Here is a 17,256-nt window from a genome sequence, read left to right on the forward strand (position 1 = left end):
AACTGTGGGACTGTGGACTGTAGGACTGTGGGAGTGTAGGACTGTGTGATTGTGGGACTGTAGAAGTGTAGAACTGTGGGACTGTGGGACTGTGGGACTGTGGGACTGTGGGACTGTGGGACTGTTGGAGGCATAAGTGTGGTAAGTATAAGAGTGGCTGATGTTCCTTAATGTACCTGCTCAGTGCAGCAATGCTGATGAGCCCCAAACACCTTCAAGGCCTGGAACTGAGGGCCATTGAAAAGTAGTGTGTGACAGTGCGCCCCTGTAATCTAGCCATAGGGAGGCTGAGGCAGGAGGCTCATCAGCTGAAGGCCATAATGAGACCCTGTCTCACAAACAAGAACAAAAGCAACACGCACACACAAAACCAAACACCAAAGAGGTTGAGGAGATGGCTCAGTCAGGACAATGTCTGTCTTACAAGTGTCAGTACCCGAGTTCAACCCCTGGAACGCGTGTTAAGTGCTGGGTGTGCTGTGAAGTATCTGTAGTCCCAGTGATGCGGGTTCTTGGAAGCGTGCTGGCCAGCTAGCCTGGGTCACTTCGTAAAGTCCCAGCTATGAATGAGCCTGTTTCAAATAACTGGTAGAAGGCAGCTGAGCAATGGCAGCTGAGGTTGTCCCCCACCTTCCCATGTGCAGACAGACATACACCCACACACATGCCCACTCTTCTCTGTAGTAATAAGAGCGGCAGGGCTGTGTCCCCGGTACCCAGCCGCCCGCATGGCTAGCTTATGCCCCGAAATAATTACACGGAAACTGTATTTTTTAATCACTGCCTGGCCCATTAGTTCCAGTCTCTTATTGGCTAGCTCTTACATATTGATCTAACCCATTTTTAATATTTTGTGTAGCACCACGAGTTGGCTTACCAGGAAAGATCTTAACCTGCGTCTGTCTGGAGTGGGAGAATCATGGCGACTCACTGACTTGGCTTCTCTCTCCCAGCATTCTGTTTTGTTTACTCCACCCACCTAAGGGTTGGCCTATCAAATGGGCCTAGACAGTTTCTTTATTAATTAACCAATGAAAGCAACAGATTAATACAAGACCCACCTCCATCACTTCTCCAACAGCACACATACATACACACAAACAAACAAACAAATAAATAAATAAAATGTAATTAAAAAAAAAAGAAAGAGAAAGAGTCCAGCCCCAGTAACTCTATAGTGCTGCCCTTCTCAGATCCTCAGATTTTAATAAATGAAAATTATGACACATGAAAAGACTAGGTAGGCTTTCAGCACCTAGCGCGTGCTCTGTGTTTAACTCTTGACATTCTAGCTATGTTCAGAGTCACTATATAGAAGACCAGATTTGGGGCTCTACCACACCCAAGTGAGCCTTTAAAAGACCGAAGCCCCAGGAGCCAGTGAGCCCATCCCTGGTTCCAGAGGCCGGTAGGACCCGGAATGGCAAGTGGGACCTAGAATGTGCTGTGGCTGGGGCTGGCAGGAGGCTCTGGGGAGGTGAGCAGTTCCGGGGAACTGTGCACGCCCACGTTCCAGGCATTCCTGCTCAGATGGTTCCCGCTTCCCCACCTGCACACACCCAACACTCATCAAGACCGAATTAAGCCCAAAAGGGAGGAACTGAGACAGGACCGAGGGGTGGTGCATGGGAACTGATTCAGGCCTGGAGAGTCAGGTGCCTATGCCAAGAACAGAGTGCCAAGGAGAGGCAGGGGAGCAAAGAGAAGCTGGGCAGGCAGGGACAGCTGGGGTAAGGGTCGCAGCATAGATCTGGCCTCTCTGGGGTCACTAGGAAGCAACGGACTCTCAGCATGTCTGCTCTGAGGAGAAGGCTGTTTTCTTAGTCTGGGGACAAACCAAGCCCCCTGCCCTGTGTGCCGGGGGGCCTTGTTGCTGCAGCTGGTGTCCAGCTACATCTTCATACATTGACCCTCTACAGTCAGACCCGGACTTGGCTAGGCAAGGCTGAAGCCCTGGATTTTGGGGGTTCAGGTTGTCAAGGAGCTGGAGGCAAAGGCCTGGTCCCCAGCAAGTGTGTGTGTGTGTGTGTGTGTGTTTGTGTGTGTGTGTAGAGGTGGAGCAGGTACCTAGGAGCAAATACTGACTTTAATTAAGTATCTATAGGTACCAGACCCTAAGTGAGACAGATGGATGCTCTGAGCACTTGCTTGCTTCACCTTACAGAGGCCCTAGAACCTTCTGGAGTCACACCACCGTCTTCCAGGTCACATGACTTCCTTGTCAGACTTGGGAGACTTTATGTGAAAGTGAGCAGCCCCTGGTGGTGAAGGCCTTCTAGCCTAGCTATCCCCATGCCCCAGAGAAGGCTCAGAGAAGCTAAGTCATTGACAATGCACTAAGATAGGAGGCATCTGATCTGTTTATGTGCTTGACAGACGGCTCTGCTCCCTGCCCCGGCTGTGGAAAAGGACGGGTGACCCTGCATAAAATAACAGTTGGTCAGGGGTCCATCAGGACATGACTCAGGGTCTCTCAGACACCTGTGTCCATCTTAGAGTGTTTGTGCTTGGGTATGCCATGGATGTCCCTGTTCCTAGCTCCTCTGATGGGTGTCTGCGCCGGGACTGACAGGATTAGGCGCTGTCCTAGCCGTGCTGTGAAATCACACAGCACAGGGCTCAGATTTCAGTTTCTCACTTGGCGGTCACTATCACTGCATCCTCAGCATAAAGCAGGCCAGGTTGTAGCTGCTGAACTTCTAACAGCCCTTGATAGAGCCAGGGCCAGTCTGTGACTCCCTGCCCTGCCCCCTACGTTGCTCTGCTCCAGATACATCCTAGGGATACAAAGAGATACCTGTTCCTGTTTCTGTCCCCAGAAAGCTCTCGTCAGGTCCTCATGTTCTCAGACCCAGTCCTGGCCATGCCTATTTGTCCCCATTGTCTTTGTCTTCGGGTTACTGTTGCTGCGACGAAACACCACTGCCAAAACAACTCAGGGAGGAAAGGGTTTATTTGGCTTTTTTTTTTTTTTTTTTTGGTTTTTCGAGACAAGATTTCTCTGTGGCTTTGGAGCCTGTCCTGGAACTAGCTCTGTAGACCAGGCTGGTCTCGAACTCACAGAGGTCCGCCTGCCTCTGCTTCCCGAGTGCTGGGATTAAAGGCGTGCGCCACCATCGCCCGGCATTTGGCTTACACTTCTACATCTTACTCCTTCATGAAGAAAGTCAGGGAAAGGCGTGCGCCTCCACCACCCGGCTCAGCCTGCTTTCTTACAGAACCCAGGACTACCAGTCCAGGGGTAGCACCTCCTGCAGTGGGCTGGGCCGTCCCCCATCAATTAAGAAAATGCTGGGCAGGCTTCTCTGCAGCCTGATCTTATGGAGGCATTTTCTTTTTTTGTTTGTTTGGTTTTTTTTTCTTTCTTTTTCTTTGTCCCGCAGATTGGTTTATTTAACTTAATAACACGGATGGAGGCATTTTCTTAATTGAGGTTCCCTCCTCTCTCGTGACTTCACTAGCCAGCACAGGCTCCAAGGAGGCACTAGCAGCCTGGCCTCACTTTGTCCTGGGAGAAGAGAGAGGGACATGAGAGGACCCTACTGGACTTGCAAGACCTTCTCAGCTGGCAGTCCCAACTCACAAGTCAGGCCTGGGCTGACATTTCTGGGTTCGGCGAAGTCCTGGAAGCCATCTCGGTCCTGCTCCTTAACATTCGATGGAGTCTGAGCCAAGACTGTGAGGTAGCATTTCTCAGGCAGGCCTCAGTATGAGCCCCCCATCTCCGCACCAGATTGCTTTAGGTGGACGTCTGTGTCACTGTCTTCCCAGCACCAGCAGAAACACCCCTACCCCAACCCTACCCCCTGTAGCTGTCAAGGAAGTTCCTCTGACTTTGTCTTTTGTGGCCTGGGCCCACCTAGGCCTGTGTGTTGGCTGACTGTGGGATGGAGATCATGGAGTCACTGGGCCGGAGTCCCAGCAGTGGTATGGTGTTGGCTTTGGTAACAAGTAACAGGTATCAGGACCCCTGATAAGTCCTATACCTGGCCTTGTGAACCTGGCTTACAGGACCAGCATGGCAGAAATCAAGCCCTGTCCCCGAGAGGAGGGTCCAGCTGCAAAAGCCACACGCAGCATGGTGGCAGTTCAGCCGCAGCTCCATTTTTAATGGCAACTCTAGAGGGAGGGACAGTGCAGAGAATCAGTGACCCCAGGGGAATTATTACTGCTGAGGTGCCAGGCCACCCACGTGTATTCCAGAAGCATGTTGGGTGCACCCTGTGTGGTCAGACAGAGAGTGGTACCCTACTGCCTTTAGACACTGCTCTGAACCCCCAGCTCAGTCCTTGCACCCCCAAAATAATATAGAGTGTCTTTGAAACTTAGTTCAGATGTCAGATGCAGCCTTTACCTAGGCAGCAGGATGTATCGATCTCATAGTAGGGATGATGAGAAGGGTCATGGGATAAATAGTTCACTGGGCGTAGTGATACTGGTCTGTCATCACAGCTACAGGGGAAACTGAAGCGGGGCGGGGGGGGGCCAAAAGTTTAAGCCTTGCCTGAGTGCAGAGTGAGTTCAAGGTCAGCCTGTACAACTTTGACCCTATCTCTGAAAAACTGAAAAGAAGGTTGGGGCTGTAGCTCAGGGGTAGAGCACTTGCCTAGGTTGTATGAGGCCCTGAGTTCAATCCTCAGTACGAAAGGAACAGGCCCATTGTTGGCTGGTGCGGCCAGGATCTGAGCCCTGTCTGGTTCTAGACACAGGTCTTTCCCCTCCACAGCTGTGACCCTGGGTGGTGCCTTTACTTCCGAAGTTGCCTGGACAATGGGCAGATGGGAGTTGATGGCTTCTGAGACACCTTCAAATGACAGTGTGCACAGCCCTGCTAACTGCTGGGCATGGAAGTGAGGCTGGGCATGGGGGTAGGTGGTTGGGAGTGCTTCAGCTTCCCTGTTCCAACCAGGTGGTTGCCAACTGTGGGCGGGACATCTTGGAAGAGGGTGGAGGAAGGGACCGTATCTCAGCCTTCATCAAGGCCATCAAGAGTGGATGCCCAGTGTGGTTCATTGGTAAGATTAAAAGCCCAACCTGCCAGGCCTGTTCCTGTGCCCCACCCTGTGGGTCCCACCCCCACATGCCTGTGCAGCTTCACTGGAACACACGTGGCCCTCGCTCTCTTACTCAGACCCCAAACCCTAGCAAAAGCACAGAATGTTCCAGCCTCAACCTTGTAAAAGCAGGATAAATAATGCTGACATGGAGAGATGGCTCAGCCGTTGAGCACTGACTACTCTTCCAGAGGACCTGGGTTGGATTCCCAGCACAACACAGAGGCTCACAACAGTCTATAACTCCAGTTCCAGAGGATGTGATGCCCTCTTCTGGCCTCTTTGGGTACTGCACACACATGGTACATAGACATACATATAGGCAAACACACATAAAAAAAATTTCACAAAACAATTACAATAAATAATGCCACTTATTTCAGAGGGCAGCAGGATTCCTGAGCAGTGTCATAAGTACCAGGCCACTCACCACTGGGCTGGTGACAGTCAGACCCTGCAAGCATTCATTGGCATCTTCCAGGTGGCTGGGGTTGCCTGCCCCTAAGAAGACAGGCTGGGGTATTCAGCCATTTGGTTCAGCTCCTATATCTGCCCATTGCTGTTGTGACTGCTGTCACTGCTGGCCACTGATGGTTCCTCCAGCTTTTGCTACTCAGTCTGGCCTCACTTCTCAACCCCAAAGGTCCTAAGGTCACAAAAGGAGGGACAGAAGCACAGGAAAGTGTCTCCTCAGAACCCCTGCGTGAGCCTGCTTATGTAGCCAATCACGGGCTCTCACATGCTAATAAAGGTGGTGTTTGCACCAATCACAGGCTCTCACGTGAATGCTAATAAAGGTGGTGTTTGCACCAATCACAGCAATCCTTCTGCTAGGCCAGTCAGGAAGTGCTCCCTCTCTACCTGGGTAGACAAGGTCAGCTCCAGTTCACTGAAGCTTGTGACAGCAAAAGATGGCATGCACACCTCCAGGGCTGGAGGGCTGGCTTTGATCAGTGAGTGGTTTCCTAGAGGTGTTACTACGGAGTGTTCTAGTCGGCTGGTGGTGGCGTGAGGGCAGTTCCTCTGGCTATTTGACTGGCAGAATTTTTGTTCAAGGCAGCTGGGGCAGCAAGCCTGAGTCCAACAGCTTCCTACTAGGGAGTCACATGGCACCATCCCCCCAAACCTTTGCTTATTTACGGGGAAAATGAACACTAGCCATGATGACAATATAAACTTAACTTACTATTATCACTAACCCTGGTATTTACAAATTTTTACAATGGTTAACATGAGCCGGGTGCCCCAGGTAGAAAGGGGTACCTTCACCTGTCTCAGCCCCAGCCCTCAGGTGGTCCCAAGAGTTTAAAGTCAAACCCGGACAACAGAGACCCTGTCTCACCCCCACCACCACCATGTATTTACAACCACTGTACATAGACTTCTGTCCATGTTGCAGGGGCGGAGCCCTGGGCCTCCTGCGCTGAGCTGTACCCTAGACTCACTCTAACTATTCCTGTTAGTTGTCTGGTGTTGACTTTTTCTGAAATACCCTTACACTGTAGAATTTCCTATGTAGCCCAGGCTAGCCTTGAATTTGCAATAATCCCCCTGCCTCGGCCTCTGGAAATAGATGTGTGCCACTCTGCCCAGCTGGCCAGTCTCTTTAGCAAGGGTGTTATGAGACAGAGTACACGAACTCTGCAGTTCACTTGCTGAGCGGATGCAGCTCGTGAGATTTAGTATGTTCAGGATGTGTACATCCAACAACACAAGTAACTTAGAACAATTTATCACTCCCAACCCCCAGTGCCACTGCCCCCACCCTTAGCATTCCTGCACCCTCTCCCGGCTCACCTAATCTGCTTTCTACTCCTGGGGACCCCCCACACACACTCTGATATGTCTCACCAATGTGTCCTTCACAGCTGGCACCTGGCCCCGAGGGTCATGTTCATGGGATCATCTTTATCGTAGCAGGTGTCTGAGCACGCCTTGTCGTGTGGTTGAGCCTTACGGATGGCTTACCCGCTCATTGGTTGATAGATATTTGAGTTGTCTCTAGTTCTTACCTGTTACGGAAATGTTGGCCAGACTGAAGCCGCATTATCTCTCTTAGGTTTAGATCCAGGAGCGAGAATGCTTTGGGTTGAATAGTGAGCCTGCGTTTAATTACTGGTTTGCTTGTTTGTTTGTTTGTTTGTTTGTTTTGGGATAAGATCTCTCAGTGCAACTCGACTGTCCTGAAACCTGATGTGTAGACCAGGCTAGTCTTGAACTCATAGAAATCTACCTACCTCTGTCTTCCAAGTTCTGGGATTAAGAGCATGTGTCACCATACCCAGCTTATTTACTTATTTGTGTATTTTTATTTATATTTTTTATTATTTCTGAGGCAGGGCCTCATGTAGCCCAGCCTGGTCTCCAGTTTGCTACAAATCAATCAGAGGGTGACCTTGAACTCCTGATCCTCCTGTCTCTGCCTCTTGAGTGTTGGGATCACAGGTGTGAGCTACCACATTTGTCTTTATTCTGTGGGGTGTGTGTACACGCGTGAGTGCACACGTGTGTGTGAGTGCGTGCATGCAGGTACAGTCACAGGAGGCCATCTTGAGTTCTCTATCACTCTTCGCCTTGTTTCATCCAGACAGGGTCTCTTAATGAACCGCAGTCTGTCTGTCTCTCTCTCCCCACCCCTCAGCAAGCATCAACAATCCCCCTGTCTCTGCCTTTATTGGTGCTAGGGCTGCAGAGGTGTGTGGTGTCATGCCAGCTTTTACATGGGCACTGAGAGCCAAACTCTGATCATTACGGGGCCATTTTGTCACTCCATCCTTTTATCCCCCTTTGAAGACAGGGTGGCCTCAAACTCATTACGTAACCTTAAACTTCTGCTGCTGCAGCCCTACCTCCTGAGTGCTGGGTCACACTTTATGGATCTGTTTTTGTCCACCACTCCCACACCGTTTGACGTTCTCACCAGCAGCACAGGAGGCTGGGCTGGACGATTTCTCCATGTCCGTGTTAGCAGTTGACACCGTTTTCCACTATTCTTTACTATTATTACAACCATTTCATACTGGTTAAAAATATGGCAGTTTTGAGCACATGGCATCTTAAAACAGTCTATTAAGTATGTACTGTGTGCTCTAAGGGCCCCCAAGATTGTCAAATAGAGACATTAAGGGCACGGACTCTGGGCACTACCTCAATTGGAATCCTGGCTCTGTCATGTAATTACTGTGTGACTCAGGGAAGGTTACCTAACCTCTCTGGTCCTTATTTTCCACATCTATAAAGTTGGGATAATAATATGGTTCTCCATCATGCTAATTACACGGTTCCAAGAAGATAACGTAAGGCGGGAGTAGGAATCTGGTGTGCAGAAAGTCGGTATTGGCGCCTGTTGTTATCGTGATGCATGTTGCTGCCCTGTGTTGGGTCACGTGGCTTTCGCAACATCCATCTGGGTAGCAGTCAGTAGCTCCGGGGAGAACTACTGTTCTCTGCTCACAGGCTGTGTGACTCCGGGAGAGTGTTTGACGTCTCTGAGTCCTGTTTTTCTCATCTGCAAAGTTCTCCGCAAGCCTCCCTAAGTCTCGGGATGAGGATGATGCAGAGGTGGTACTGCTGTCTGGCCAGTCACTCAGCCAGTGCCAGACAAACAAGATGCCTTTGTGTTCATCCTTGCTCAGCAGACGGAGAAACAGAGACACAATTCCTGCCTGAAACTGCACAAGCTCCAGCTGGCCCCTCTCGGTTCCCACTCTCTGTGCCCCATCCTGTGTGCTGAACTCTGCTGGAACAGTGACCAGCCTGTAGCAATGCTGGCTGAGCACATGACACATTCCCTGGCGGAGGCTGGAGGTCCTAACAGTGGTGGCATTCCACAAGTGACCAGCCTGGGGCAATGCTGGCTGAGCACGTGATACATACCCTGAGGAGAGGCTGGGAGGTCCTAACAGTGGCTCATAGGGGCAGGAGCAAGTCATGGAGCCTTGCGTCTCCAGCTGCAGCAGGTGGGCTGCCAGTTGGTGACAAGAATGGGAGGCAGGGGATTCGGTCTCCCACAGTCTGCCCAGCTGAGGAACAGGAGAGCAGGGTGGGCCCTGACCTCTCCTTTCTGGGAAGCTCAATGTATTCCTCTAGCCTGGTTTCTGCATGAATTCCCCCATTCTGCTCCCTCTTGGCTCACCCCTCAGACACCAGTGTCTGATGCTGGGCTTCTCAGAGCCTGATATTGGCTTGTGACTTGTCTGGGTGGAGGAGGCGTCCTAACTGCCTAAACTGGCAGGTATTAGTCCTAAGTGGTGCACAGAATGAGGACTTTCTGTAGGAAATCATCTTCCTCGGATGATTCTACAGAAGTGTGGCCTGAGTCTTGTTCTCTGTGAGCCTCCACAGGGCAGGCCCTAGGGCAAAGTCGAGGAGGTGAGTAGGTACACTCAGAGCTTCTATTTCCTATTGTCATTTGTGCCCCCAGCTTTGTTTACCTTATTAGTAACCACTGGTGGGTATCCAGGTCCCCAGGAGAACCTGAAAACTAACAGCAATAGTACACAGAGCCCCGGGCTCTGGGGACCTGGACTCCAAGGTTTGAAGCAGTGCATAGCATCCTCAATCCTCCCGAACTAGGAGGGTCACTTTGAGGATCTAGCACCCCACCTCCCCCCAGCCTAACCCAAAGGAGGCACCCAGGACCCACCTTTCTCTGTAGCCTCTCCTTATATACATCCTGGCCAAGACCCCGAACTTGTCCACATCTTTTAAAGCGCACCTATACAATGGAATTTTAGGCTGCTGTGGAAAAGGGTAAGCTTTTTCACAAAGATTGTGGCTGGGATGGACCTTGTAAATGCTGAGAGAATCCAGACATGAAGGGCCACAGATAAAACAGCCAGCATAAAATGCATACAAGTAGAGTAGTGAGCCGGGCGGTGGTGGCGCACGCCTTTAATCCCAGCACTTGGGAAGCAGAGGCAGGCGGATCTCTGTGAGTTCGAGACCAGCCTGGTCTACAAGAACTAGTTCCAGGACAGGCTCCAAAACTACAGAGAAACCCTGTCTCGAAAAACCAAAAAAAAAAAAAAAAAAAAAAAAAACAAGTAGAGTAGTGATTGCAAGGAAGGGAGGGAGGTGGGAAGCAGTTGTTAACGGGCATGAGGTTTTAGGGGTGACAACAGATTCTTCAGTTAATGGTGACGACTGTGAAACTTTAAATATATTAAAACCCACTGTGTGTATTGTCAATGGGTGAGCCAATGCGGTGTGAATTATGTCTCCAAGAATATACTGAACGTGGCCCAGTGGTCTGCACCGATTATCTGGTTATCAGTCACCCAGTCGGGTCCTTCTGCTCTACTGAAATTGTGGGTGGGAAAGGAGCTGTGCAAGGGTGGGGCTTTAGCATTAACACACTTCTGGGTGCTATCCCCGGGTGATTGACAGCAGTTAGTTGTGATGGCAGGTAGGGGCAGCAGTAGAGGCAGCCAGCTAGAGTCTCCACTCTTGGGCAGGCCTCAGGTACCTGCAAGTGTTACAGGTCTCTTTTCATTTGGGTTTTAACCATCTGGAGATAGAACCTAGAGCCAGGTTATTGCCAGGGTGAGTGCTCCACTGCTGACCTGCTCCTCAGCCCTTTTTTAAATTATTAATTAATTAATTAATTAATTAATTAATTAATTTTTTCCTCAACCCTCTTTTTGCTTTTTATTCTGAGGCAGGGTCTCACTATGTTGCCCAAGCCAGCCTTGAACTCACTGTGTAGCCCCATCAGACCTTGAATGTGTGATCCTCCTGCCTCAGCTTCCCAAGTAGATGAGATGACTGGCCTGTATCACCAGGCTCAGCTGTATACCAACCCAGGCAGGCCTGGGCCACTGGGACTCTCAGCCCTTCAAGTGTTCCAGCTCTCAGGCAAGTCTAAGAAACCTGGCCAGGTGATGGTTTAATCACCACCCTCAGAAGGCAGAGAGAGGCAGATCTCTGAGTTTGAGCTCAACCTGGTCTCAGAGCGAGTTCCAGGACAGCCAGGGCCACACAGAGAAACCTAGTCTTGAAAAACAAAAGAAAGAAAGAAAGAAAGAAAGAAAGAAAGAAAGAAAGAAAGAAAGAAAGAAAGCAAGCTAGAATTCCTCAGCCCCTGACAGCCTAGCACTGTGGGTCTCTGTGGTTCCATCGTAGCCACCGTTGTTCCTTTTGCCATTGTTAACCACTATCCTGTGGCTTAACCCCACCACCTGCTGTTGGGGCTGCTGGGGTTCACACTTTTGCATTGATACCTAACCTGAGTGTTTCAGGGGAGGCAGCATAGAAGAGAACTGTCCAGCCAACTCCCCAAGTGAGGTAACACCTGCTTATGTAGATAAAAGAGGTGCCTGCACCAATCACAGCACAGTCTGCATGCAAATGAAGGCTTCTATTTGCACCAATCACAGCACACCTGCATGCAAATGAAGGTTCCCATTTGCAGCTATCACTGCACTTTCTCTTAACACCAATCACAGCACAGCCTGAATGCAAATGAAGGCTCCTATTTGCACCAATCACAGCACACTTGCATGCAAATGAAGGTTCCTATTTGCAGCCATCACTGCACTTTCTCTTAACACCAATCACAGCACAGCCTGAATGCAAATGAAGGCTCCTATTTGTATCAATCACAGCACGCCTGCATGCAAATGAAGGCTCCTATTTGCACCAATCACAGCACACCCTGCATGCAAAAAAAAAAAGGTTCCTATTTGTACCCATCACTGCATTTTCTCTCTACACCAATCACAGCAGTCCTTCTGATAGAATGCCAGGGAAGTGCTCCTGCTCTGGCTTGGGTAGGGATAGTTGTAGGTTCATCTTGCTTTCATCAAGGTTTGTGACATCAAAATGTCTGATGCAAAACTTTTTCAAACAGTTCTGTCTCCAGCTGCCTTCAGGAGCCATGACAACCAGCTGTGGCTGTCATGTAGTTTATTCAAGATGTCCATGGAGTGCTCAGAAATCACAGAGCTGGCATAGGGCAGTTCTGCTATCTATCTGACCCACGGTCTTTTTGCACAAGGCAGCCAGGGCAAGAAGGGGGACATTCTCAATGTCTTTGCTCAATTGCCGGACCATGCACATCAGCAGTGTCTACAATAAGAACCCAAGGGACCATCATTAATACGCATAGTGATTTTTACAGACTTCAGTGGTGCTTTAAGGGTTAAGTGCTCCAACCTGCCAAGTGCCACAAGAAGAGCTGAGCTGGGTCCCCCTCTTATATGTCTCAGTTCCAGTATGTATGGCTTGAGTCAGGAGTGGAAGTCAGCCAACACAAAGAGGCCAACTCCAGAGGGGAAAAAGAAACATAAACAAAAGATTCATGCTTTGACAACTTGACCGAATAGAAGCTCTAAATCCTCACAATAGACAAAGTGAGGTTTGGTACTCCTGCCCCATGCACTGTTTATGGTGTTAGTAGCTTTATCCTGTGGGGACAAGCTAGCTCCCAGAAGTCTGACTGAAGTGGCAGGTCCTGCTTGGGGCCTAGGGTGGGCCAGCCCGGGAGTCCGGAAGCTAGGGGCTTGCACTGAGCTCCATCTCCCTGCTCCTTCTGTCCGCAGCATCTCCAACAAGGAACTCTCAGATCTGATTGAGCAGCTGCAGAAGAATGCGGACCAGGTGGAGAGGAACATTGTGGACACCGAGGCCAAGATGCAGAGTGTGAGTACCCAGCTCTCCCCATCAGGGCCTTCTGCATCTTGGTCTTCACCTAGTAACGACAGCCCCAGCGTCACCCATATCCAGAAGTCTTTGTGGTTGCTCCAAGAAGTACAGCTCTTGGCATCTAGAGAGTGGGGAACCTGCAGTACTGACTCACCCTAGCTGTGCCAAGACACCGCTCCAGCCCAGGGCCTACAGGATGCTGAGTTCCTGCCCTGGGTCTTACACAGACAGAAATTGGGAGGAAAAAAAAAAAAACGGGAGAGGTGAATTGGTAACCTAGTAACACAGTAGAGGGGTTGTTTGGCTTATACTGTTCTCGAGGACTAGGCAGAGCTTCTGGAGTGGCAGAGCTTTTCCTGGGCAGAGCCTTCCCCAGAGTAAAGTTTCCCTGTGGGTGGAGCTTCCCCGTGGAGCTTCCAGATCAGGAAAAGAACTCTTAGGGGTTTAACCTGGGGTGGGATCTGTACTTGTACTGGCTGAATGATGTCTCCACTGTCTGACTCCCTCTCAAAGGGTAGGAGCGCTCACCCAGTCAGGAAACCCAGGAGGAACAGCCTGGGGCTCCACAGGGAAACCAGGCCTGTTCTCCCTGTACACCTCCAACGCCACAGTCTGCAGCCTTCTTCGCTGGGAAATGCATATCACCTTCCCATTCTTTCTCCCTTCTCCACCCCCCCCCCTCCCAGAACCCCAGTGCTAGGGAGGAAATCCAGGGCATTGGGCATAGGAAGTCCTCTTCTGGCCTCCTGGCTGAGGTGCTAAAGAACTGGGGAGTAGTCAATGACAGCCGGCCCAGGAGTGGCTGCCTGTAGGACTGCTGGACTGGACAAAGGAAGTGAGTTAAGAAACCGGGTTACATTTGAATTTCAGAGTACTTCTCCCTGAGTGTCAGCGGGTCCAGGTGCTACTCAGGGCTCACTTATACTGTAGTGTGGATTGTTGTTTATTTGAAATTCAAGTGTAGTGAAGAGCTGTGTTTCATCTGGTTTCTTAGTCACCAGGTGACTAAGAGCCCGCCCTGAGCAGTCGGGGACTGAGGGTGGGGAAGTCATGGTCTGTGAGGCCCCACTATTGTCTCTAGCCTCTGTTGTGGCCGCTCCTGCTCCCACAACCACTTCTGACAGACAACATATACAGTCCCAGGGCCCGTCTACAGACAGCTCAGAGTGCCCAGAGGATAGGGTGGGGGTGGCAGGTGGCAAGTAGGAACGCTGGGGTCAAGAAGCCAGGGGGTCAGTCCTGGCCCAGGATGGCCCTGTAGGGACTCAGGAATGGGGCCACCTTCCCTCTGCCTGGGGTCCTTGAGCGCTCCTCCCCAGCCTATATCCCCCACCACTCAGAATGCCGGTCCCCTCTCAAGATGCCATTAATCCTCTCTCATGGGGCCCTGAAATGGTGTTTTGTTTATTTTCCTAAATGAAAATCATCTTGTTGGGGTGTGTCTGTTTTTCCTCACAACCAGAATAGCATGTTCTCATTACTAACATTTTAGGACAGATAAACAATATGATGAGGGACATTAACATCTCATAAACTCCATCCACAGAGGTAGCCAACCTTCTCTCTCTCTCTCTCTCTCTCTCTCTCTCTCTCTCTCTCTCTCTGTGTGTGTGTGTGTGTGTGTGTGTGTGTGTGTGTTGCGGGGAGGTGCATGCTCAGGCTTCCCTTTGGGTTTGCCTGAGGAATGACTCAGACTCAGACTGACAGCAATCTGCCCGTGTATGTGGAGCTTGAGATGGAGCCCGTGCAATGTGCACATTAGGCAGGCGCTACAGCACTGAGCGACACCCCAACCCGGAGGGGCTTCTTCTTTTTTTTTTTTTTTCCTCATTTTTTTTTATTCTTTTTTAATTAAAATTTCCAACTGCTCCCCGTTTCCCATTTCCCTCCCCCTCCTCCCACATATTGCCCCCTCCCCCCGCTCCCCTCCCCCTATCCCCACTCCACTTCTCCTCCCCCCAGTCCACTCCCCCTCCCTCCGGAGGGGCTTCTTAATCTCAGCAGAACACAGTTGAAAAAACAGCAGACACTCTTTTGTTTTGTTGTGGATTTTTTTTTGGGGGGGGTGGGGGGAGCAGGGTTTCTCTGTGTAGTCCTGGCTGTCCTGGAACTCACTCTGTAGACCAGGCTGGCCTCAGACTCGGAGACTTCCTGCCTCTGTCCTGAGTGCTGGGAGTAAAGGTATGTGCCACCATAGCCCAGGCAGCAGCCACTTTTTGAGTAAATGGGCCAAAGCATCTCCTTCCTCTGGGCTTTTCTCTCTCTCCCTTCCCCCTCCTTCCTCCCTTCCCTGTTTACAGAAGGCATCATTATTTGTCCATTGTACTGCCCAAAACATTTTCCTGAACTTTTCGTTTTTCTAATTGGTGAGAGTTGCTTCAGGCAGTTCAGTACAATGTTAGCGTCATTCCCATTCCCCAGGAGCACCCTGAGGTAGCCGTGCCCTGCTCTCTCTTCCCCAGCCCCTGCCCCAACCCCTCCCCTTCTCTGTCTCTGTGTCACATGACCTGCAGATCCCTGTGACAGAGCTATCCAGTGAGGTGTCCTGTGTGCAGACAAACCTGAAGGATGGAGCATGTCCCTCCGTAGCTCCTCCACCAAAACTGCCCGGCGCCCACACGGATCACCTGCCCGGCGCCCACACGGATCTCCTCGCTCTCCCACCTGTCCATCAGTGGGCCAGTTGTGCAGGGGCCCTGGCAGTTTTTCTGATCTGAAGGACTGTTTTTATCAAGGTGTAACTCACAGAAAGAGCCCAGAAGTGGCTCCCATCAGTGAACTCACCCTGTGAATCTGCTCTGGTAGATAGTCACCTAGGCAGGATAGGATACCTAGGTAGGAGTTTTTTAGAAAGTCTTTGGTGCTTGCCCTCTAGAGGCGGCCTCTCCCTAACTCCTCTCACTGTCCGTAAAGTCCGACTGACCTGAGCCCTTTGTCAGCCTCCCCCGTGCCCTGTCTCCTCATCTCGGCCAGACGTGTTCCACCCACATCATCTGTAGCACTCGGTGAAGATTTACAGACTTTTCTTTTGACGAATTAATCTTTGACACTGTGGCTGCCCAGGGTGGCCTTGGGTCTGTCAGTGATTGAGAGTATGAAATTCCACCCAAGCCAGGAAATGTGTTGTGTTGCCTGCCCAGGTCAGGGACGCCTGGCCCATTGGCCTTTGACTCCACAGCCTCAGCTCCGAGTCACTGGGGGAGCCGGCTCCCTTTCTGCTCCAACTCCCTGGACAGCCCCGGGGTGGGAAGCCTGGATACCATCTCCTCATCCACAGGGAGCTGAGCCCTCCTGGACCGGACACTGCAGCATCTCTGGACCCACCCTCCTTTTGCCATTTCCTTTTCTGCTTTTATTTTTACTTTTCCAGTCCTCAGGATGGAGCCCAAGGCCCCGCCTGCTAAGCACACACTCTGCCGCTGAGCTGTACCTCCATGTCCTCGACTTTGCTCTCTTCCTCTTCCTCCTTTTAGAGAGTCTCACATCTCATGTAGCCCAGGCTGGCTTTGAACTGACTATGTAACTGAGTCTGGCTCTTTTTCCTTTCCTCCCTCCCTTTGTTTGTTTGTTGGTTGGTGGTTTTTTTTAAACACGTGCATTTATTTAGTGTGTGTGTTTGTGTGTGTGTGTGTGTGCTCTCACATCATGGCACGTATATGAAGATCACAAGGCAACTTGTAGGAGTTCGTTCTGTCTACCATGCAGGTCCTGGGATGAACTCAGTTCGTCAGGCCGGGTGGCAGATATCCTACCCCCTGAATGACCCTATCAGTTCCCTTTCCTAATTGTGTTTTTGTTGTATGTATCTGGGTGTTTGCCTGAATCTATGTCTGTGCATCACATTCATACCTAGCTCCCACGGAGGCCCAAAGAGGGCTTTGGATCCCCTGAAACTGAACTCCCAGATGGTTGGGAGCTGCTGTTTGGGTGCTGGGAACAGAACCCAGGTCCTCTACAAGAGCAGCAGTGTCCTTAACCACAGAGCTATCTTGCCAACCCCATTTTCCTTTGTTTGTTTTTGTTTTGTTTTGAAATAAGTTCCTGCTATAAAGGGTTGACTGACCTTGAATGTGATTCTCCTGCCTCAGCCTCTCCAGGGCCAAAGTCACTTTCATATACACACCCTTTCTTCTCACTTTAAAGAGTGCGGCCTGCTTTGCACCTTACAAGGTACACGTGGTCCGAGTGCACCATCCAGTTTTCTTAGGACCTCTCTAGGGCAGCATGATGCTCAGTGTCAGTGTCTCTGCTGTTTCTTTTCATGTTCTTCCCTAGTCCGGGGCCAGGTACCCACCCTTCTGCCTCCTGCCCTTAAGTCGGCCTGTTGGGGAGTTTTTACCTCAATGGAATCCCACACCCTGGTCACTCTGTTTCTCTCCAGTCTCACCTCCCAGGTGGGAATCACCTCTCTCCAGGTGGGATCACCTCTCTCCGGGTGGGATCACCTCTCTCTAGGTGGGATCACCGCTCCCTGGGTGGGATCACCTCTGCCCCTGAGCTGCATGCTCAACCTGCTTTCTCTCTTTCAGTCTTTGTGGTGCCAAGACAGAACACAGAT

General features: G+C 50.8%; 1 protein-coding gene across 3 annotated transcripts in view; it reads left to right on the forward strand.

The window, feature by feature from the left end:
- The window catches only part of Ppl (periplakin), a 54,411-nt gene that overhangs the window by 11,248 nt on the left and 25,907 nt on the right, over positions 1-17,256 (forward strand). For all 3 annotated transcript variants that reach the window (XM_057776225.1, XM_057776226.1, XM_057776227.1), the window contains exon 2: positions 12,596-12,695. In XM_057776225.1, the coding sequence (XP_057632208.1) occupies positions 12,596-12,695 (100 nt within the window). The remainder of the gene's footprint in view (positions 1-12,595; positions 12,696-17,256) is intronic.

This window comes from Chionomys nivalis, chromosome 7 (genome assembly GCF_950005125.1).
Source record: "Chionomys nivalis chromosome 7, mChiNiv1.1, whole genome shotgun sequence".
NCBI classification, from domain to species: domain Eukaryota; kingdom Metazoa; phylum Chordata; class Mammalia; order Rodentia; family Cricetidae; genus Chionomys; species Chionomys nivalis.